At 33.5% G+C, this 25,374-nt stretch overlaps 1 protein-coding gene across 1 annotated transcript in view; it reads right to left on the bottom strand.

The window, feature by feature from the left end:
* Positions 1-25,374, bottom strand: part of ERBB4 (erb-b2 receptor tyrosine kinase 4) — a 680,938-nt gene that overhangs the window by 216,175 nt on the left and 439,389 nt on the right. Inside the window, exons 16-17 of the mRNA XM_088021952.1 lie at positions 20,020-20,064; positions 19,824-19,898 (exon numbers count right to left, since the gene is read on the bottom strand). Of these exons, the coding sequence (XP_087878078.1) occupies positions 19,824-19,898; positions 20,020-20,064 (120 nt within the window). The remainder of the gene's footprint in view (positions 1-19,823; positions 19,899-20,019; positions 20,065-25,374) is intronic.

Below are 25,374 nucleotides of genomic sequence, written 5' to 3'. Positions count from 1 at the left end.
TTGCACAATTAAATAACAAAGCTACTTTTACTAGGTGTTTTATGTGTGTTACGTCAAATAATTCTTTCAACATAATGGATTATGTGTGATGAATCTGAGGTAGGTTGTACAACTTGCCTGAGCTCAAAAGCATCCTAAGTGGATTTAATCTTGGCATGTTTTGCTCCAAAGCCTCTCTGTTTCCATTAACATATGATTGCATGAGTATATTACATCAGTGGAACAGAAGAGAGAGTCCAGAAATAAACCCATGCATATATGGTCCATTTATTTATACCAAAGGAGCCAAGTATATAAAATGGGGCAAGTACAGTCTCTTCAATAAATAATGTTGGGAAAACTGGGCATCCACATGCAAAAGAATGAAACTGGACCACTATCTTATACCACACACACAAAATAACTCAAAATGAATTAGAGACTTGAATGTAAGACACCTGAAACCATAAAACTCCTAGAAAAAAAAAATAAAAAAATAGGTGGTAAACTCCTTGACATAGGTCTTGGCAATGATATTTTGGACTTGACACCAAAACAAAGGCAAAAATCAACAAGTGGGTCTACATCAAGCTAAAAACCTTCTTCACAGCAGAGGAAACTATGAAAAAAATGAAAAGGCAACTTAGTGAATGAGAGAAAATATTTGCAAATTATGACTGATAATGAGTTAATATCTAAAATATATGAAGAACTAAAAGAACTCATTTTTAAAAATCCAATTAAAAAATGCGCAGAGAATCTAAATACACATTTTTCCAAAAAAAGATACAGAGGAGGCCAACAGGTACATGAGAAGATGTTCAACATCTTCAATCATTAGGGAAATGCCAATTAAAACCACAATGAGATATTATGTCATACCAGTTAGAATGACAATTATCAAAACGTCAAGAAATAACAAATGTTGACGAAAATGCAGAGAAAAGGAAACCCTCTCTCTACTGTTGAGTGCAGTGCTGGTGGGAATGTAAACTGGGGTAGTCATTAAGGAAAACAGTATGAAGGTTCCTCATAAAATTAAAAATAGAGCTACTATATGATAAAGTAATTCCACTTCTGGGTATTCATCTAAAGAAAATGAAAACATTAATTCAAAAAGATATATGTATCCCCATGTTTATTGCAGCATTACTTATAATAACCAAGATATGGAAATAATGTAAGTGTCCTTCGACAGATGAAGAGATAAAGAAGATGTGGTGTGTATACACACACACACACACACACACACACAAAGGAATATCACTCAGCCATCAAAAAGAAGGAAATCTTGCCATTGATGACAACTGGATGGACCTTGAAAGAATTATGCTAAGTGAACTAAGTCAGACAGAAAAAGACAAATACCATATGGTCTCACTTGTATGTGGAATCTAAAACAAAAACAAACAAACAAACAAAAACAAACAACAATAAAAATGAGCTCATAGATACAGAAAACAGATTTGTAGTTGCCAGGGGTAGAAGATTGGGGGATGTGAAATGGGTAGTGTTAGGAGACAAAAGTACAGTTATAAAATAAATAAGTCATGGGGAGGGATGTAATGCATGGCATGGTGATATAGTTAATAATACTGCATTGTATATTTGAAAGTTGTTAAAAGAGTAAATCTTAAAAGTTCTCATCACAAGAAGAAATAATTTATATAACTATATATGGTAACTGATGTTAGCTAGACTTATTGCAGTGATCATTTGGCAATAATACAAATATTGAATTATTATGTTGTATGTTGGAAGCTAATATAATGCTTTGTCAATTCTATCTCAAAAATGTTGAAAGAAACAATTCATAGAAATTTTCTGCTTTTAAATAAGAGCAATAGACATTATAAAAGGCAGTATTTTAGAATTTCATGTACTTGAAAAATAAAAAGAGCACACACACAAAATAGGTTAGAAAGATTATTCTGGCAACAGGTTGTAAGGTAGATAAGAGGGGAAAAGAAGACATTTTCAAGACGAGTTAGCTGACTATTTTAATAGTCCTCATCAGTGGCAATGAGGGGCAGACTAGGGAAGTATACAGGACAAGACAGAAAAGTATCACAATAGTAGAAATGTTAAAAAGTACAAAGTCAACAGACAAAGGAGGGGTCGCTTGGGTGAATGGAAGGCTGATGATGGCATTCACACACATGGAAAAATCAGGAGAAAGACAACATTTGGAAGGGAGTAGTGTTGAGTTCTTCTGGATCTATGGACTTGAGGTGCTGAAGGGTATACAGGTGTATTGTCATCATTTAAATCTACTTTCAAATTTCTGTATCTACTTGTTTCCCCTCTAATTGTAGGACATATACCTGTGCTGATTTTATTAATATCTTTAACTTTTTAATTAAAGAAAGTCACAGATAACATAATGTCATTTCCTTTGGATTTTTTCAATACTTTATTTTTTCCCTGGGAATGCTAAACATACAGAGGACGAAAAGCATGATTCCTGAGAGATTTTTTTTCTTTTCATTTTCCTCCCTTTCCCCTTTGGTTTTCCTGGGAGATTGTTATTTTATATGGTTTGATTTCTCTCATTAAGGTGGATTCTGCTGTTTCAATGTTTTTTTTTCATATATTTTTACTGACCTTTTGAGACTAATCATTTGCAGGCATCACAGTTTTAAAATTTTAATACATTTAAAAATCCAGTTCATACTGTCATACATGGAGCACCTTTACTTGGGTAACAGAGGCTGGAGTCAGATGACTTTGTAAGCCTATATGGATGTCCTTCTTACTTATGAGCCCTGATGTCATCCCCTTTTCAGAGAACTTAAAGTTTGGCATTCAAAATTAAAATGTAAAGAGTTCTTCAATTGAAAAAGATAGTTAAACATAACTATTCTGAAAGAGGCCACTTCATATTTTTTTGTGTGTGATCTGGTAATTTTCATAGGAACACCTTATGCTCCAGATATAAAGTACTAAGTGCTAATAAATGGCCTCAATTTTATTGCCATCTCTGTGACACAATTCATTCTATTTTGCTATTGTATTTACAAAAGTATCTCTCCTTGGCATTATGTGTCTCTTTTATACATTCCCAGACTAAATGTAATTTCATTATTTATAATTATTCCTCTTGGATTATTCTTTTTTATTTCTCAGTAAATTAGAAGCCCCATGAGGGTAGGAACCATTATTTCTACTTTTTTATTGCTCTATACCTTCAAATAACATTCTCTAGGAACTTCTCAATAATTATCATTAAATTAATCAAATAGCAAATGAGATATTTAGGTGATAGTATATTTAAGACAAATGCAATTATTCTACTTGATGAGACTCTTCAGTATTTGGGACAGTTGTGGAAATACGCTTTTTTCCCACTTATTTTCTAAATATCTATTTGTAGTTGCACATTTCACTTACAATCTCTTGATTCTTGAGCTGATTCCCATCACATTTTTATTCTCCACCTCTTCACTAAATCAGCTCTTGTCAAAGTTACCAATGGTTTCCTTTTTGTCAAATCAGAGTAATTTCTTAGACCTAATCTTAACCAATCACTTAGTAACATTTTATATGAGTGATCACATTCCCTTTCTTAAAATACCTGAATTCCATCACACCACTTTTCTCTAGTTTTTCTTGATCTGGCCAGTCCTTTTCAGTCCTTTTTTGCTGCTTCATCCTTACCTCTCTGACCTCTAAATATGGAAGGGTCCCAGGACATAAACACTGGATTTCTTCTCTTCTCCATTTACACATTTACTTCCTAGTGATATCATCCATCTCTTTATGTAATGATAAGCAAATTTGTATCTGCAGTTGAGACCTCCCCCTCTGCACTCAGGTTCAGCTGACCTTTGAACAACGCAGGGGTTAGGGTCACTCACTCCCTCTGCATTGTCAAAAATCCACATATAACTGTTGACTCCCCCCAAAATTTACCTACTAATAGCTTCCTGTTGGCCGGAAGCCTTACCAATAACATAAACAGTCAGTTAACACATATTTTGTGTGTTACATGTAATATATACTATATTCTTACACTAAAGTAAGCTAGAGAAAAGAAAATTGTTATTAAGAAAATCAGGAAGTACTGTACTGTACTATAAAAAAATCCACATGTAAGTGAACCTGCAGTGTTCAAACCCACATTGTTCAAGGATCCACTGTATATCCAATTGCCTACTTGATGTTTCCACTTAGATATCTAATTTCTCAGCTTTAACAATTCCAAAATAAACTTTCATTTCATACCCCTTTCCCCCCAAAAAAGTATTGCCTGCTTCTCCCTAATTCTTTCCTATTTTGGCAAGTGGCGATTTTATCTTTCCATTTTCCTTCGTATTCCACTCATTCAAGCTAGCAAAAAGTTTACAAACACATCATCAGATTCTTGCTTGTTTCTACTCCTTTCTTCTTTCCTTAGGTATAATCTATCGCTTCAAGGGCAAATATTCATCATTTCTAATATATAACATTTACTTCTAATGTATCCCATGGGATACACTGACTTCTAGTTTAATTTGCCTCATCTAGGAGTTCTAGAATAAAGTTATACTTTTAAGGGTTTTTATTTACATGAGCAGTGTAAAACTTTCAAATAAGTTTAGGGAGGGAAATGGCTATGTGTACATATTCAGAGCTTAAAGGTAAAATAATGACATTTCTATTTTTAAAAGTACAAATATAAGCTTTTTAAGTGCTGGAACTGTGTCACAGTCATCTTTATACTTCTTTGGAGGCCAGTTTATTGTCTCTTAAAAAGAAGCACTAAAGAAATAATTGTTGTATGAATAAATAACTAAATGAATGGTATACTTATATAAATATTTTTATACTTTTTTATGTTAAACCAACTCTTAAAAGAACATAAATTTTCAACAGTTTCAGAGCTTCCTATATATTTTTAAACTTAAAAAAACGTAATTGGGAAAATATTTCTAATGAAAAGAAAATGGGAAGAGGTATTTATTTAATGCTCCTCTGAAGCTGATACATGTTTAACATTTGCCGATTCCTGATTTCAAAGTGTTGGCAAAATAGCATTTTCTCCAAAAAGTGGTAAAGCTAATCCTCAGGCCAGTTGTTATTCTTGTTTGCCTGTTTTAGTTTAGTTCATCTCTCATCCCCCCGCCATACTGCATCAAAGTCCCTGGTTGACTAACCCAACTGTCATTCTTCATCCCCTGCTCCCTAACACTGAATCTAGTGATTTTTAAAAAGCTAAATAACTAAAGGGGAGGGGGGTGAGGAGATGGGTTAGCCTGGTGATGGGTATTGAGGAGGGCACGTATTGAATGGAGTCCTGGGTGTTATACGCAAACAATGAATCATGGAACACTACATCAAAAACTAATGATGTAATGTATGGTGATTAACATAACATAATAAAATAAAAAATATATATATATAATAAATTTAAAAAAAGCTAAATAACTTCCCCATTCTTCTGCACCTTGGTATGTCTATATAACACATTTTTGGCCAAGAGAGGAAAGCAGAAGTTGGCAAAAGGAAGTCTGAGATAGAACAGGTACAGCTGATTGAACCTGTCCTTCCACTTCTGTCCTTGGATGTAATGTTTAGAGCTGCAGTAGCCATCTTGCTACCAGAACAGAAAGATGAGAAAATGACATAGATTCTGGCCCTGGCGTAACTGATCCGGGGAGCACAATGGCCACACTTCCCTCATTTCTAGACTTCCGTATTTTAAAGAATAACACACAGAACTACTTGCTCAAACCACTAATGTCAGGTTTTATTTTACTTGTAGCCAACTAGGTCCTAACTGAAAAAAGAACTATGTCCAGATTTTCCAAGTTTTCTTTCTTTTCTTGCATTGAACTGTCAAATGCATTATCCCAAGATAATCAGATTTTTAAAAACAAAAGATGAAACAAATAGCCTTTCCCTTTCCAGATAATAGTTAAGAACCCCGGGCCTTCTATTATGTCTGCTTGGTTATCATACTCTTTTAGTTATTTACTAGGCTGTACCCACATCAGTCTTGAGTGAACATTTTTTTGGGGGGCGCAGGAACGTCTTACACTTTTACAGGTAACACTAAGTAGAAGTTATAAAGCTTCCTCTGAAATGTAGTTTCTGAAATGTGTTATAATGAACAGCACAGCATGTTCAATGTCATCTGTTTTCTAGTAATGATAAAGTTCAAAAGTGGTAAAATGTTTTCCCTAACTTGCAAATTTCAAACAACTATTATACGGGAAGGTCAATAAAGAGAACGCGAAGAAAACAGAGTTCTTCATTAACATTTAACTTGGCATAACACTAATATCCAATTTCTCTAATATCTGCGTCCATAGTGGATTGGAAGTAATCCAAGGGGAAAAATGAGAGGGTGAGGCTGTTTCTGTCTATCTCTTTGAAAATACTCTACAGAAGACTTGGAGAAAAGACAAATCCTCTTTGTAAAAACTTTTGGTCATTGCACCCCCACCTTTAATGTTTTTAGCATAGAATGTTTTGCTTTTATAGTCTAAGGGGAGTTTTGCTGTGACTGAGTTCACAAAAATGTGTTTTAAAGCATCTAATAACAGTGTTTAGCAATACAACTCCTATTTAAACTTATATAATGCCCAATCTCTAATTAGAACACATTTTAATTATGGGGAAACCCATTTTTTTCCTAAAGCCATTACTTAGAAGATTTTATGATTTTGCAGATGTTCTGAATGCAGATTTAGAGCCACCAGATTACATATATATAATACACACACACAAACACACACATACATACACACATACACACATATATGTACATAGGTATATATGTAAAACTAGGTCAATTCAAACAATAATGAAATAATAGCAAAGCAATCTTACACTTACACTTTGCCTGAAACCATTTCATTTAAATGTAAAAGAAATCATTACTACTGCGGAAAACAAATAAACATACACATCTACATGAACCAGATTCTCTTCCTAGCTAGAATATTAATTTTTTAATCTGTTGTTTATTTTTCTATTATTTAATTATGTATGCTATTAACAGTAGCTCATATCTGATGATATGTATTGCTTTGGACATCTAGGAGAGGACATTTTGAAATCTCTTTGTTTTATAAATAGTTATTATGGAAATAATCTAAAAGTAGTACGGATTAGACATTTTATTCCCTTTAAATTTCCTGACTGATGCATTTCTATAATCTTTCGTCTTCTACAAACTAAACACCTTTATTTTTCCATCTGGGATACTACCTAGGCAAATGGCTTACCTGTACTTATAATCATGCCATCCAAGTTCATGCAAAATTTCAGTTTTTCTTAGGGCAAGAAGAGAGAACAAGAGATAGCAGTAAATAGTCCCTAACTTCACTCTCTGACACTGAGTTGGTTGTTGGAGAACACTATCATCTCTTCTTGAGAATATTTAGGACTGCTAAGTATATTAGTACTGTAGATATTGGCAAAACAATCAAAAACAAACAAAACAATCTAAAGAACACAACTGTAAATTTAAGATGGTATGCAATAGGCACCAACTTGTAAAATCCATGCCAGTTATTCATTATTATCAAGTAATGATAGTAACTAAAGTAGAGCAAGAACATGAGAGAGGGAGAAAGTGAGAGAGAGAGAAAAAAGGGAGAAACCCTTTGAACAAATACAGTCTTAGTATTTTATAAAAAAAGGTTTAAGCACTACTATGACTTACTAAGTTATTGTTAGTTTTATTAATTATTTCAAAACTATATAGGATCAATGTCATCCTACTGAATTGTGGAAATATTAAAGATCTATATATGTATATCTGTCCATCTTGGATTACTTAAAACCAATTAGGAAATCAACAAACTTTGAAAGAAGGTTAAACTTCCTTATCTATCAAGTCCTCTCTATACCATGATTAATGGCACCATAAAGAAAACAATAAACTCATTAGAAGATATTTCATCTTAAATCATGCAGTCCTTGGCAACTTTTGGGCAAAGACTTTCAGCCATACTTTAATGGAACTCATCTAATTTTAGATAGGTATAAAAATGATTTGCTATAAAATTATATATATATGATAAATATATGTAAACAAAATGAGACTGTAACTCAAATGTTTTCTAACTCAAATGTTTAGTTTATAATTTTTAATGTGTTGCCTATTTGACTTTTTTGAACCATGATTAGCAAATTTGAATGATAAAATCGAATATTTCCATGTATTTTAGTTGCTACCTAGCTAAATACACTTTTTATAATGCCAGATATTCACACATACATGTTATTTTCTATTTGTAAGAATCATACAATTAGGAATAGCCTATCTTTAAATACAGGATTGGTGGTAAAGCAATGCTAGGGAAAATAATGCAACCATAAAAAGAAGAAGTTACAGCTATTGATCTGGAAAGCTGTCCATAATGTTTCATTGTGAGTCAAGTAACCTGCTGAGTAATGTATGGATTCTGTTCCCATATCTGTGAACAAACAAAACCTTTATTATTGTATATATGCATTAGTATACGGATAAAAGTATGGAAGGATAAACATACATATATAGACACATATATCTATATCTAATACACTGAGAATGTTTTATAATTTTAAAATTGCATTTTAAAATGTATTGAAGACAATAATTAATCTTAAAGAAAAACAGGAAGAAGAAAAAAAAAGAAATACCTAAATTATAGCTGGTGAGTTTTAACCAACAGGATGGTGAATTCTACCTTTACTTGTTTTAGATTTAAAAGAGAAGCATATAGAACAAATGGCTAAAACAAGAATCATTGCTTGAGGATAAATTTAGTTACATCAGTACAATCAGACCCAAAGGTATTTTATATAAGGGACTATTCATCATAATACTTTACTTAAGAGCATTTCAAATAAATGAAATAGAAAAATATTTCAGTATGATTTCCTGATATATTAATATTCTGTACCTGCACAACTGCACACATAAAAAATTGATGATGTTTGTAGTAATGATGTAATTTGGAGTAATTGTTATATATCAGCATATTGCAATTATCACTACAGATATTGAAATCTGTTAATTTCTCAGAACACATACAGGATGCTGTTAGATTCTGATTAAATATTTAACAGTCTTCTAATTTAATGAGTCCAGAGTCTCTGATAGCAAACCACAACCTGTTATTTTCCATGCAAAAAATAAAATAGGGTGACCTTCAGTTGAATACATGTAAAGGAACACATTGCAAATTATTGATGATTTGAGAATTAGTAACAGAATATTTTAAATGCAAAATATTAGCATAGTTTATATTTGAACTTAATATTTCAAACCATCACTCCCTTCACACATGCATACACGTTAAAACATATCCTCCTCTTTCTTGGTAAGATGACTTTACAACCTCAGCAATATAGAACATTGAAACAGAAACTCCCTCGCCTTTGTCTATCTATCTGCATCTTTCTCTGTCTTCTATTTATTCTCTCCTAATAAAATGGTGGCAAGAGTTTTGATCACCATCTAATCCTTTCACATTTCCTTTGTCCTTAATTCTAGTTTTTTCAGGAAAGTGCTATGACTGATGATTTCTCTCTCCTGTATCTCCAATCTTCCACGCTCTACAAAGTCTTCCAAAACAGACTCAAATTTCATCCATCTTCAAGTATCTTTCTCTTGATAATCTTCCCTCTCCAACTATTTCCCTGTCTCTCTCCTTTCCTTCACATATAAACTTCCCAAAAGATATAAACACTTGACTCTGTATTTCCATAATTTTTATTGACTTTGACTCCATGTCTATATATGGAGAGACTTCCACATCTGTACTTTAAATTTCCCATTTAACATCATTTGGATCTGTCAAAATCACCCCAAAATCTTCCCACTTCCCACTTCTCCCCATTATCCAACTTTATCCAACTTCCTGGCTTCCCAATTCCCTTATTATTCACTTCCAGTAGTCTCAGTCATTTATTCCCATTCATTCTACTAGCAATATATATATATGTCAGTAACTTTATCACCTCCAGAATCTTCATTTCAAGTACTCTATTTTCAGACTAGCAGCTTATCTCTTTTCAGTGTGCCTACACTGGTATCCCTAATTCAACAGTGTGTGATGGTACTGGGATCTAGTCATTGACCTTACCATGTTTTCACTGTACATCAGCCTCCCTTATAAACCAATTTCTCCCATTATTCAACTTAGTTTTTATAACCCTTTGCTGTTATCATTTCTTCTTCATATAGCCTTAACTCAATGGTCTCTACCTTCTGTTTTAAGTACGCACCTGGCAAAACTTCAATCCTGGGTAAACCCAAATTTCCAAGTATCCATGCCTACATCTGAACAATCACAACATAGCTGAATTTAGCATAACAATGCTAACTGGAATCATTCTAATTTATAACTAGAAACCTTCAGTGGACCTTCAGCACTGCTAGCATTACTGTACTTCCAGGATGATGTACTTCTACTTTTGATAAGCTATCAAATCTTCTCTTTCCTAAAATTCCCAATATTGCCTCCCATACTCTAGTCTAAGATGATGACACCATCTGATATTTCATTTAAAAAGAGGGTAAGTTGTGAATTGCCTCATCTTCTCACCATCAAATCCACTAGCTACCTGCATATATCCCTATGTATTCTGAATCCTTTAATGGAGGTACAATCTGCTTCTATGACCAACTTCTTCACTTTAGTACTGGATTCCATCCCTTCTGATAAAGAAAATTTTGTCTGCAGTTGTTCATTATCCTCTGAAATATAACTTTCTTCTTTCTTTTGAATCATCCCCACCAGTTTATAGATATGCTACAATGTTTTCCAACTTAAGTAAAACAAACAAAAAAACCATTTTCTCTTGATTTCATAATCTTCCTTTGTAGCATCTCACTCCCCTCTGTCTAGGAGCATTTTGTCCACTTGGCTTCTGGCATGCTTTTCTTTTCTTTTCTTTTCTTTCTTTTTTTTTTTTTTTTTCTGGCTTTCCTTCTACCCCTAATCCCTCTGTCTCAATCTCCTTTGCTATATATTTTCTCCTCTCTTTTGCTCTTTAGATAATGGAATATCCTAAGGCTCATTGCTCAGTTTTCTTATCCACCTACATTTTGTGCTTGTGGAATTTCAACCAATGTTATGGATTTAAATATGACTGATGACTCAGACCCCCACTCTTGAGTTGCAGAGTATTGTAATTATCTGCCCATGAAAAATTTTCACTTGGATATCAAATAAACATCTCAAGCTTATCATAGCCCCAACATCATTTTTTTAAATTTTCCTCATAAAGTAATTTTCTACTTCCTTCTGAGTCTTCATTTTAGTTTATGACATCACCTTCCACCCAGTTACTCAGGTCAAAAACCCAAATGTCACTGTTTACGTTTTTCTTTTCCTTATCACAACCATACAATCCAACCCACTTATAATTTTCTTCATAGTAAATATATGATTATAAACTATTTTTTTCTCTTCTACTCTATTGTAAATTTCATGATATTAGGGATTGTGTTAATTTTCTCTCCATTCTCTCCTCAGTTCCTAACATACAGTAAATACAATGAATGTTTACTGGCTGGTTATTGTTGAGTAGCATATATGGAAGAGTGCGGTTTCTGTTTTGTTTTATCCTTTTAAAAACAAGTAAATTCAGTAAGTTTGATTGTATCAACAGTGGGAAAAATTTTAGCAGAAATCATTTTTCACCTTGTCAAACAGAACCAAATGATACACAATCTAGGACTCATACTCTACCATCTGAACTCATTGCTAGTCCCAATCAACTCTGCCTCATCCCACACATCCTACGGTATGAACTAGGGAGGAAAATCTAAAGGAAAAGCCTGATAAAACCCAGCACTATATTATCTGTTATTTTATTGCTGAGTGTCCATGAAATTTTGACTCTTATTTCCATCCTTAGTAGGTGAGTCTAGAGGCAAGAGCATTACAGAATTAGTGTCAGGTCTGATGGAAGTAGTTCTCATATGGAACCACAGTAGTTTTAACAGATCTTTCCAGAATTAAAAGTAACTGTCACTTTAGTAAGGATTTCTAAAAATTGAGCCTATATTTATTCATAAATGTCTTAGATTGGTCACTGCTGTATTAATAATATAAAAAGTATATATTTATATTATGTTACCATTACACAGGCTTATATCCTTAGGTCATGGGAAGCATTGCTCTATCATGACCAAGCACTGTCAAATGTATTAAACTAAAATATGCTGTGTGAGGACAAGCAATATAAAATCCTGTCCATTGGAGGAAGGCCTAATAGGTAAAAGTTGGGACTAAAAGAAAGATAATGAGTAAAATTGTTTAAGTAGGCTATAAGATATTCAATCATCCTCATCGTAGGAATAGCTGTTAACTGTACTTCCATTTGGGAACCAGCCTAGTAGAAAGAAAGAAATGTGGTTCTTAGAATCAATCAGACACAGTGAAGCTCAAATCTTTGCCCTGCCACTAGCTAAGTGATCTTTGGTAAATTGCTTAATTACTCTGAAACTGTTTCCTCATTTGTAAAATGATAATGGTAATAACTATTTTTATATGCTTATCATGAAAATTAGATGTGATAATGCAGTGCACCTAATAGATATGTAGTAGGATTTTTCTTTTTAAAGAATGGCAAAAACAAGCTCTAAATCCTAGAAGATTTTATAAAAAGCAACACTATTCTGTGAGAGAAACAAAAACTGGTCTTGGTTTGGTTTGGTGCTTTGGTTTTCCCATTGGTCCTTTCTTTCTTGGTGCATAGAACAATTGTGTTATCCACTCTGGGATTCGAACTTGGGACTCGAACTTTGGGATGTGGAATCCAGAAGGTCAAGAATGAAGATGCTTTGGAAAAAGAATTTTCTTTGTTCATTGAAAAAAAAATTCTTTTTCACTTCAACAAGTAAACTTTTTATGGTAAGAGGTTTTTGTTTTTGCTGTTTTATTTTTACTCTACTAAAAGTAAGTATAATTATTCCATAAATGACTCAAGCATATGGAATGCTTTACTCTGGGCAATCGAACAGAATGCCATAAAAATTGCAATGGCTACAAGCATTCAGAGTTTATTAGAGGTGGGTTTTCCTTTCCTTATCATTCATTCTTTAGTACTGAGTTACTGTGAAATTGCAATGAAATTATATCACTTTGAGTTTGAGGGCGGATGGTAGAAGAGAATGAAATCACTGTGAGGAATTTTGTTGGTAAATCAAAATGCTCTCTGTTAATTAGCTCCTGCCTACAACATAGTATGGAAAAATAATTATATGTTTATGAAAGAATGATTAGGTGGGGAATGTGCTGAGGTAATAAGAAAAAAGCATGAAGAGAGCAATTTGAGTTAATATCTACACATCATTTGATGTAACCACATCACAGAAGGGGGTCTCAGTTAATTAGATTCCTTTAGTTAAATAGGAAATATGAAAAAACAAAAGATACTTAGGGTCTAATACAATGTATACCTAAGTTATATGGGGGGGTAATTTTGATTCTTTTCTGAATATATATATGTCAGGCATAAAAATAGAAACTTCGACTTACACTTAAAAAAATCTTTCTGCTTAAGTGTTGTTCCTTTGTGACACAAATATTGAAACAATATTTTAATAGAAATACTGGCTACAAATGCAATTTTAAGAGAATTTGCACAATACAGTTCCAAATTCATTCAATCAATAGTATTTGGCTATATAGATGGGGAGGCATTACTTTAGGACTCTCAATAATTTACTGATAACTTTTGTGTCAGATATTAGTAGGGGGCCAAGTCAGATGCTGTCTTTTGACATAGATAGATGATAGATAGATAGATATAGATATATAAAACTTGTTTAATCTATTTAGTTCTTAGTTCTTTGGAAGAAGGAGGTAATTTCTCTTTATTGGGAATTATACTGTTGATTTTGCCATATCTGCTACTTTTTCACTTCCTTTGCATATCGTCAAAACATAACTATATGTACTATCTACAGAAATGTTTTCAAAGTGTTTATATTTTTAGTTGGTTGCAATTTAGATGGCTCTTAGTTGAAAAGGTTTTTGTTAGATGTGAGATGTTACGAAATAGAAATTAAAACTTCCTGTGTACTAAAATCCCAATTAAAAGTCCCGGGTAGTACTGATAACATACTTATACCCCTAAATTGTATTTTATAAGAAAATAATGCCAGGGTCAAATCTTGGAATAGCACATGCAAAGTACTTTTAAAACTATAAATATCTGTCTAAAGAAAGGGGCAGAGGCCTCAGGAACATATTTCACTCATTTGCTTTCATTTTTTAATAAAAAAAGTAAAACCACTGGATTGTCAGTAATGAATTTCAATGAAGTTTAAGATGCTTTGAGATCATAGAGGAGAATAGTCCTGACATCTTTAGAAATCAGAAATTAATAATTACAAAATATTGTAATTTCTACACCATATAAAGATGCTCATAGGAAAGAGTGAAAAAAGTATTCATAATGGATCACTCAACCCACTGAATTTTTGATCTGACCCTTAACTAGCATAATCAACATCTTACAGTTCAATAGTGCTATCTTTAGATTTTTTATTACAGTCCTAAAGTCAATGCTCTTAAAAGTCTCTTTTGACTTTCAACCATAAATGTGATTTTTTCTGGTCACATTTTTACAGTTAGCGGGTTTGAGTACAATATTAATGTTTCTAGGATCCATAAAAGCTTTTGTAACAATGTGTGGACATTTTGATATCAAAACAAAGCCACTGATGCAAACTTATGCCACTAAACAGTTTTATTTAGAGCAACCACACACAACAATATGAACAGTAATTAACAACTACTGAACAGTTTTGCTCTTGTCTTGTAATTCTTTGATAATTTTTGGTATTTTATATGTACTAGAAACTGTGGGACACAAATCAGCTGGAAAAGAAGAAACTCACACACTCTCCTTCACCTCTTTGAACTCTCTTAAATTCAAAAGTAAATTTAATATACAGAATGTGGTGGACTGAGGATAGACTTATAATAAAAACCCTGAGTACTTTTATTTATTGGACTTAAGGATCACAACACAACTGCCACTCATCAAAGGAAACCATCTATGGGTTGTTTTGACCATTTGATAGGGACATAAGTTATCAACTACTTCCTTGAGGCCAAAACAAAGAAAAAAGATTGTTCCATTTGTGAAAGTGGTGTCAAGAATATCATATCATCTCTTTCATATATCACACATGGGTCACACTGTTAAAGGATAAACTGTTATGTGACCTCTTAGGTAATAACCACCATACCATAAAGTAAAAGTGTGATACAGGCATTAAAATGTGACAGGAATATAAAATGTTTCAGATATCGGTCCATATGAGATTTAGAGAATTAAACTGATTTCAGTTACCTTGTTTCATATTGTAAAGCATCTAGAATAACTGAACTGGAGCAAATAGCCAGATAAAATTTTTTGAACAGTTATCCAGTAGTTTTAATAATTTCTGTCACAAATTCTAAAAAGAATTACTAGTTTACATTTTGGATTCCTGACTAATACGAAGAAATGCTTTGCCAACAGAGCCTTTGCTTATTGAGGTGAACAAATGTGGGCCCTGATGGAGGAGAGATGAAGATTATAGAAAGCTTTGGATATATATTTGACAAAGAAACTAAAATAGAATAGAATAGAATGCTTTGTTCTATCACAATCTATATGAAAATAGCTTGTGTGTAAGCTCAAATAAATAGCACAAAAAAGAATAATAAATTAAAACTTGCTGAACATATTTCTTCATAAGATTCTTGATGGAAAAGGGAGAACATCAAAGGTAAATGCTATTTTTAAGGCATTTAATTCAGCTAAGGAAAGTATGGAGAATTTCTGAAATTCAAGTATTATTTTCATATTCTAGGATACTACAGGAAAAAAAAATTCTTTTCCATCCTATCCAATCTTCCTGGAAGAAATTCCAGCAGAAGCCTGTAAGGTAAATGGAGTGTGGAAAACCAAATCACAAATTGCAGGCTTGGGAAAGAATAACACGGCTTAGAAAATGAAAGTCGATCAAGATTGAAAACATTTCACCTGCTTTCATTTAAATCTTCAATCGTTTTTCCTGCTGGTTTAGGAAACAGAATACAACATAATGGGGCAGTAGGGAGTATGAATTCTAAATATTTCGAAATGGTCACATTGACATGCTCGATGCAATTTTCTGTGACTAAAAGAAAACTAGGCATTTGGGTAATCTCCCAGTTAAAACATGGTTCACGAAACTTAAAACAATTAACTTTCGCCCATGTGTTTTATCCCCTTATTATGTAAGATTTACTTTAATCAATTAAGGCAGAAGCTTAAAAAAACTATCACAGAAGTTAAAGACAGAAAATGAACTGAAATATTACTAGACTAGTCCCCTGCTTTCAATTCAATGTGTACCTACCACTTTACAGAGAGCTAAGCATTTACTACAATAAGAACCTGAAAAAAAAGTTACTTGTTACTTTCACTTCTCATCCAATCCCTGACAAAATACTCCACGCTCATAAATGCTTTTCCGAGGTCTCCAAGCTAAATCTTTCATGTAAATTCCAAACTGCTTTATAAACAGCCTGTGACAAGTCAAGTAATTCTGACAAGTCAACACAACTGAAGGAGAGAGTCACACTACTTTAAATTTAAGTTCAAAAGAGTTATTAATTAAAGATATCCAGAGTTTCTAAAAGGAACAATTAGCTCCCTACTACCAATTTTTTGAAATCATTATACATAGAGGTGTGATATAAAATTTAAATGCTTAAAACCTGAGAAATTTTGATATGTCAATTTTGTAGTCACTAAAACTATTGGATTTATGCCCTACTGATACATAAAATACCAGTAAAAAATCATTAGATTTTCAAAAAGTTTATGTTTCCAATATTTCAGCTAGACACGTGATTACCACCAATGAACATATATACTAGAGAATAGCTCCTGTACATTTAATTCTCATACCAATCTTATGAGGTATAAGAATTTCCATTTTTAAAAATTACCATTATCATCCCCATTTTATACAGATAAGAAACATGGTAGTGCAAATACTTGTACCCAGGCTTTCAAATTCAAAGACTTCTGCTCTTTACCTGTACGAAGGCCTACAGGTGATTTTTCATAGGAACGATGGGCTGAATTGTACAATCTATACTCTGTTACTGGACATGGTTACCTATTTATGACAAAGCTAATCTGAAGTAGGTGTTAGTCTGAGACTATAGAGAATGGCCTGAGAACCCAGGCAAGTAATAGGATTGGAAATTCCCAAACTACTTTTGTTTAAATGTTGGAAATATTAAATCTATAATAAGATACACTATGATTTTGAGCATTGAAAATCACTAGGGAACTACCACTATGGTATTAACTCTTTCTCTGTCTCTGCATATGCCTCTGCCTATGATGTGCTGCCATCCATACCAGTGGCCCTTATTAGGGCAGTGATTCTTAGGGTTAAGAAATACCCTCCTTTCCATCAAGGGACCCACCATAAGGGGTAGAAGTTCACGTGAAACTTCCCTGAGTGACCTTGAGAGATTTTTCCCCCTCCCTCTGGGAGTTATGTTTCCTCCATCTCCAACATTTAAAATCCTCGTTATATAGCAAAATAATAAATCACAACAGTTACTGGGTGATTTATCGGAGCACGGCACTATTCTATGGACTCAATCAATCTTCACAACCAATTTATAAACTATATTAAGATTCCTATTTTATACATGAAGAAAGTAAGGCTCAGATAATTGAAGGAACTTACCCAAGGTTACACATCTAAAAAGTGATAGAGCCTCTCTTTGAACCTAGAAAATCTGATTCCAAAGACAGCACACTTAATAACCACATTATATTGCCTCTCATTTGTTGGCTGGACTAATTATAAGAAAGTCATTGAATCAAATGTGGAAACACTCTTCAAAATGATATCACAGTGACTCAACCAAAGTCTCATGGAGGAAAATTATTTCATAAATATAGGAACAATCTAAAATGGATCTTAGTTTATAAAACTGAAGTTTGGGCCTTAGGTGCTCTCTCTTTCTTTCTCTTTCTCTCTTTTGCTGTTTTCCGTAATTTAAACCTTGCTCTAAATAACTGTATTAACTAATCTGAATTGATCCCAAGTGCCAAAGTGCCACTGTGGTATAAATCATTTACTTCTACAGCATCCTTTTTTAAAAGAATTTAATTAAATAATCTGTTAATAAGACATATCACTTATTTGATTGTTCTAAAAAATTTTAAAGGTGAAATATCATACAAATGAAAAAAATATGACTAAATTTAATGACACAGATGAACCTCATTATTATAATTTAGCAAAAGAGGCCAGATACAAAGAATACATATGTATGATTCAATTTATATAAAGTACAAAAATAGGCAAACTGGTGCTAGCATTTAGGACAATGGTTACCCTTGGAATGGGACACAAGGGTGTTTCTGTCTCTGGCACTATTCTGTTTCTTGATCTGGCTGATGGTTATATAAATGTTTCATTTAGAGAAATTCGCTGAGTTTTATACCTATATTTTGTGTACTTTCACCCTATGTATGTTAAATTTGAATAAAAAATTATATTAAAAGGGAATATTTCATCCCAATCTGTCATTCTGCTATTTGTAATTTGACACTACTTTCTCTCTTCCAAAAGATACAATTAATTTGTTTCATAAAGAAAGCAAACAAGAGGCCCCTCGGTGGCTCACTGGGTTAAACCTCTGCCTTCTGCTCAGGTCATGATCTCAGGGTCATGAGCTCGGACCTGAACTGGGCTTCATCCTCAGCGGGGAGTCTGCTTGAGATTCTCTCTCTCTCCCTCTACCTCTGCCCCTCCCTCACTTGTGCTCTCTCTCTCTCTTTCTTTTTTTCTCTCAAATAAATAAATAAATAAATAACATCTTTAAAAAAAAAGCAAACAATATTTCTACATAACATTGTAAAGTTACTCTTTTCCTAAATATTTTAAGTCATATTTATTGAGCTATAAATTATAGCCAGTAAAATTCATCCTTTTTAATGTACTGAACCATGATATTTGTGTACCCATCACCACTGTCAAGATATAGAATAATTCCATCATCCCCCCAAATTACCTCATGTCCGTTGCCAGGCATACCTGGTAACATTGCTGCTGGCGACACTGACCGATTCCCTGTCCCTATAGTTTTGGCTTTTCCAGAATGCATACAAATGGAATCATATGGTATGTATTCTTTTAAGTCTAGTTTCTTTCACTTAGCATAATGCATTTGAGATCCATCCACGTTTTGCATATGTCATTAGTTTCTTCCTTTCTATTGCAGAGTAGCATTACAATGTATGGATATATCACAACTGAAGAGCATTTGAGTAGTTTCCAGGTTGGTGATTTTGCATAAAGCCACTACTCATGCACAGATTTTTGTATGAATCTGAGTGATATATATATATATATTAATTCCAACTTGTACTTTTACCTGCACAAAGTATTTTCTATAGTGCCTTTAGTCTATGGTAATTCTGATGCCTAGAGAATACACCAACCAGCTCAAAATAATATAAAATCAGAAAATGAATCCAATTAAACAAGAAACATCTTATAAAAATAGATTAACTTTTGCAAATTCCTCTCTTAAAATATTTCTTTTTGTAATAATCTACAAAATTAATAAAAATATTCTATTAAAGTTCTAGATTAATAAATCAAAATCCTTAAATTGTACAAAGCTAAAATTCAATAACACTACTAATTTGTATTCTAAAATTATAATGAATAGAGAAAAAAGAGATAAGGAATGTGGCTTGAAAAGTAGTCTTATATGCCTGTTTCATAACTCCCTGAATTTAACATAGTATAAGTTTCACCCAACTGGTTAGTATTCTTTATCCATGATAATTTGGAAAGGATTTGAGTGACAAAATGGAAACATGGTAGATGTTACCTAGCATGTTGTGGTAAAGTGGAATGGCCCGTCCAAGGATAATAAATGCAGTCATGACTAGTGGGACCGCTACACCTGCAGGCAATTACAGAACAGAAAGCATCATTCTCCATTCACAGTGGCATGCACACACATGCACCAGTGCTCACACAAGGAGCCTTGGAGGAAGAACATGGGAAGCAAGCACACCAAGTACCTATCCATCAGGCCGATGCAGTCTTCAATACTTGAGCCTATGCACCTGCAGAAGATCCAAATTTAAAAAATACAAGGAAAGAAAAAATTAGTCATTTTTAAAAAAAGAATCAGTAAGATAAACACAATTGTTTCAAATTCTTAATAATAGTTTTTAGACAATTTCGGGACACTGTGAATTTAAGCCAGTGAGGTTATTGCTTGATGGATACAGAGAAGTAAGTTGCAAATTCCACCCTAGTGGCATGCAAAGAAACATGTTCACAGTACAGGAAATTGTGGATAACTTCCAAACCCATATAACTCACTTTCTAATGCTTTCAATTCATTTGCATCATTCATGAGTATATGTCTTGCTGAATAACTTGATATTTCAAAGGCTATAATTGGTTTCATGTATACAGTTTCTTCTAAAAGGACTTAAACTTAAGTAAAAACTAAAATCAATAAGAAAGGAAACATGAGCTATTCAATATAATATAATAACCTGATGTTAATACTCATTAAAGATTGATTATGGCAGAAAATGAGGTAACATGTTTTAATGCTATTCTTATGGATACTTTACATAATCACATTATTCCATTCCTTGGTTGTGACTGTTTTTAAAGCACACTTATCTGTAAACATGAATTCATTTAAAAAGCAAATTAACTGGCTTCACCATAATGCAGTTTATCTTGACACTCTCTTTTAAAAGAGCAGTGCCATAACAGGCAAACAGAAATAGGTTTTTAAACTGCCATCATATTTAACTGAAACAATAACAAATAAATACTCTCCAAAGAAATGAATACACTAAGAACCAGGTAAGTAAAGAATTCACTGAGATCAATATCTAAGTGGAATCATCTAAGTACACAAAATCCTGGCGTACAGTCCCTAGAATTGCATTTTGAAGTATTACGGAAATATTGCTTCTCCCATCTTCCAATGTACTTGAATTGTATTTCTTTCCCTTCTCTCTCATCACAAACACATAGCTCCAGTGCATTATCAAGATTCCCTCCACAGCTATGATTTATAGAACTGTCTAATTCTGCTGATCACATTTTTCCCCCAAACTCTAATTTCTAAAACTGAAAAAGCAGCTGAAGTCAAAAATCACCATATAATGAAGTAATAAGGTGCTCGTGTATAAGGCCAGACTGCCCATTATATCTTTAGATAACTCTCAACATTGGTGAACTAATGTAACTATGTATAATAATAATTAAGTCACTGTTTCCTTGCTTCACCAGTATCTGCTATAATATTACTACTAGGTAGAAAGATGTTTTCTTTTTGAGGATTGGTTTTGAACAGGCTAGAAAAAATTTAATATACAGAAACATGGAGAATACATCATGAAAAAAGTCTTTTAAAAAAGCAAATAAGAAATAAAAATAAAAATATATAGTACAGAGCATTGAATTGGTATTATAATCCATAGCCAAAACCATTTCTTAAAATGGAAAAAGTAACTACTAAAAATGTTTCCAAATTGTCTTATATTGTTTTTTTATTTTATTCTGAAGAACCTATTTTTCCTAGGTTCTGATTATATCTTCTTCAAAATGCTTTTTTATACAGTATTGCCATTTTGTAAAATTAATAGTCTACTTCTTATTTCCAAGTAGAAGTAAACCAAAAAGCTATGATTAGTTTGCAATCTGTGCCTTTATAATCACCTTTGAAAGATAAAAAAATATTTAAAAGTGAAATTCAACTTGAGGGGAAAGTATGAATGATGAAAGATCTTTATTTATCCATTTAAAAAAATTGTTTGCATGCCTACTAAGTGTTGCTACTCCTCTAGGAGCTGGAGGGAAAAAAAAAGATGAATTAGACACTTCTTCTACTCTTAATGAGCTCACAATTTAATGAAGGAGACAGATGCATAACCAGATGTATATTGTATAATGTGATAAATATAATAAGAGACATGAAAGAGTGGCTTAAGGGAGCATAGCAGAGGGATGCTTGGCTTCAAAAAATCATGGTAATCCTCACGGAGAAGACAGGAAGCTGAAGTTCAGGGTGCTGAGATCCATGGTTGGAGTAGCAGTGACATCTAAGGTGTAAGGAACAACAGAGATAAAAGCACAGACCTGAGGACATGTAGAGCGCACGAAATTCTGAATAGTCAGGGAGCACAACATGAGGTGACAGGGAGAGGGAAAAGAAGCGAGATCATGAGACAGGAGTCAGAATTTGAAAGCTATTTGCTTAGAAGCAAATTTAATGGAGAACCACTGCAGGTTTTAAAGAAGTAATGGCTTTGCTACATTTGTGTTTTCCATGGACCTCTGCCCTGTGAAGGTTAGTCAGGTGGGATCCAGAGAGATTCCTCTGGCCCAGAGACTGTTTTAGTCTGTATAAGAGATGAAAAAAGGATTAAACTTCAGAAATGGCAACTAGGATAGAGGCAGGGCCAGACTGAAGAAATAGCTTGAAAGGTATGGAGGGTAAAAGAGAAGCTGACGGCTGATTTGATGACAGAAGGGTCAGAGGAATTAAACATGTCAAATGTCCATCTATGAGAATAGTAGTACCATCAGTGAGAGAATGCAAGAGGAGGGACACCTTTCCTTTTGTGTGTGTTGGAGGAGGAGGGGTTGATAATTTCAGTTTTATTTATCTAGTGTGGTTGTCCTACATTTGGGTAAGAAATGTTCCTTGCCAGCAGGAAAGGGGGGGGTCTGTGGTGGTGGGGCATGAAGATATCAGAATGATAATCAATTTTGAAATAGCGTACGGGAAAAGTTGAAATCATGAGTGGATAAGATAGCTGAAGAAGGATCTATAAAGTGAGATAAGCAGAGCCTGAGACTGAAATCCATGGAACTCCAATAACCAGTAAGTGACCTAAGCTAAGCTCCTATGCCAGAAGCATGAGAAAATGTAATGGAGTAAAATCGGGTAATTGCAGCATTGTGGGGGCCAAATCAGGAGAGACCTTCAGGAAATGGGATAATTGTCAATGTCAAATGCAAAGAGAGGTCTCATCAAATAGGAACTACTGAAAGCATTTTAGTTGTCATTGTTGAGGTCACCAGAATTTTGGGTGCTGTGAGTTGAGAAGCAAATTGGGCATACAAGAATAGAGGCAAGGGAATTGGGAGGTGAGTACTGAGGGGGCAGGATGTAGGGGGCAGGATGTAGGGAAAGTTTGTTGAGTGCATTGTGTAGGATATTTGAGATTTAAACTTATTTACAAGCTGAAGATGAAAGAAAAAATGGATAACAAAGAATAAGGGTATGACTGAAGTAGCCCCATCTTTTCTAAATACAAGTCGCTGTGTATTTAAAGATGTGTACCCTATTTCAACCTTTTGGACTTTATTTATAGCTTTATTAAATAGCACTTGCAATTTATATTGATTCAGCAAGATCACAGAATAATGGAAAAATTAAACTTTTAAAGAGTCAAAATCCCAAATATGAGATCAAAAAAGGATAAGGAATAATGCAACTCTCTACAAAATTAATGGTAAAAAGTAAAAGCTTTACAGAATATCAGAAACTATAACATGTCAATAAAAACATCTGGAATTCTGAACACCAAGATGTGTTGAACATTTGCCACTACTTATTGATTTATAAGCATTTTGATGTACCCATATATCTAACATAGTTGAGATATTTTAACAAAATCTCCTTTAAATTGTGAAATGGAGGAATATTTTAAAATTTCAATTAAAAGAGTATAGACAATAATTTCACAAGCAGCTCTTCTTTCCTTCTATCAGTGAAAAATTTTTCACTATATAAATTAAAAAATATAAAAAGGGTTGATAAGAAAGATTAAGGCATATAGGGAATTTAATAATATGAAACCATGATTCTAATATTAACAAAAATATTCAATGAAAATTTTCAAAGATGCCTTATGAAAAATAAATATCCCAGTCCAAAACCAAAATTAAATTGGTATTTATCATGGACTCAATAATGTTAGTGTAGAAACCACAGTAATTGCCATTATAGCAATTTAATTACCTACTAAATTTAGTTTTTAAAAAATTTCTATCTTGCTAATTGCAAATATGTAGATCATTCCTTTTTTTTTTTTAAGATTTTATTTATTTATTTGATTGGGAGAGAGCACAAGTAGGCAGAGTGGCAGGCAGAGGGAGAGGGAGAAGCAGGCTCTCCGCTGAGCAGGGAGCCAGATGTGGGGCTCATTCCCGGGACCCTGGGATCATGACCTGAGCCAAAGGCAGCCGCTTAACCGACTGAGCCACCCAGGTGCCCCATGAAGATCATTCCTAAGTTTTAAATGCTTGCTCATCATTAATGAATGAATAAATAAATAAATAAATTCTTGCTCATCATTTCAAAATATGGTGAAGGGTCTCCAATGGAAAGATATGAATTCTAAGAGTGAAAACTCACTGAACCATGACTCACTAGTGGTCAAGAGCTGTGTCTTTCTTATTTCTGAACTTAGCTATCACTATATCTGATGCACAGTAGATGTTCAATATAACCAAGTTGAAGAACGAATGAAATGAGAAACGGCTGCCAAAATAAAAGTCTTCTAGTCAAGGCAAGAAGAGACAATGTTAACCAACCTTCCTGCCCCGCCGCCCCAACCACCACCTCTTTAGGGATATTAATGAAAATCTCCTGATAGGTACTAAATGGATAACCTATTTTAAAAGTATCTAAAGAACTTATAAGAGCCAATATATTTAATGTACTTTCAGAGTAATAAAAGTGCTTTTAAGGTATTACACACATAATTTTATTTTCAGAAAATCATTGAACAGTATTCAAAGTAAGAACGTTCCTTCTAAAAAAAAATGTGTCTTGAAAGACTATTTCCATTAACTTGGTTCTTGAATTATCTAGCTGACATAATATCGACATATAAAAGAAAATCTGTTTTCCAAAGCTGAGCTGGCGTGGTGAGCTCACACTCACCCATAGGGCAATTAGTACACGCATTTAGGAATAAAAATAGTCATTCGTCTCATCGTCTCCACTGTCCCTGTGCTCTTTCTAGGGAAAGATCCTATCTCTACATGCAATTTGAAGAGAAGGGACTAACTGCACAGAGCCCTTCATTGCTTCACTAAAGGATCTCAAGGCACAGTGGTGCAGAGCAGTAGTGCAGAGTTGGATTCGGGAATTTAGGAATTCTGGGGTTGGGACCACAAAACTTCCATGAAGTGAGTGAACCTGGACAATATGGAAGATATTAGGAAAAGGATGGCACGAGGCTAAATGAAAACAAATGCAAAAATCCTTCAGGACTAAATCAGTCATCCCAGAATCCATTTGCCTTGGAAGATGCCAGGGAATACAACATTCAAATTCTGTCTCACCATCATTCTGCAACAGCTGTTTTAAAGACATTTTTCTATTTACT

This window comes from Eumetopias jubatus, unplaced genomic scaffold (genome assembly GCF_037043125.1).
Source record: "Eumetopias jubatus isolate StellerSeaLion01/CBP00866 unplaced genomic scaffold, mEumJub1_p1.0 scaffold_3, whole genome shotgun sequence".
Taxonomy (NCBI): Eukaryota; Metazoa; Chordata; class Mammalia; order Carnivora; family Otariidae; genus Eumetopias; species Eumetopias jubatus.
The sequence above is the reverse complement of the archived record's forward strand: the minus strand, read 5'-3'. Positions and strand labels throughout refer to the sequence as shown.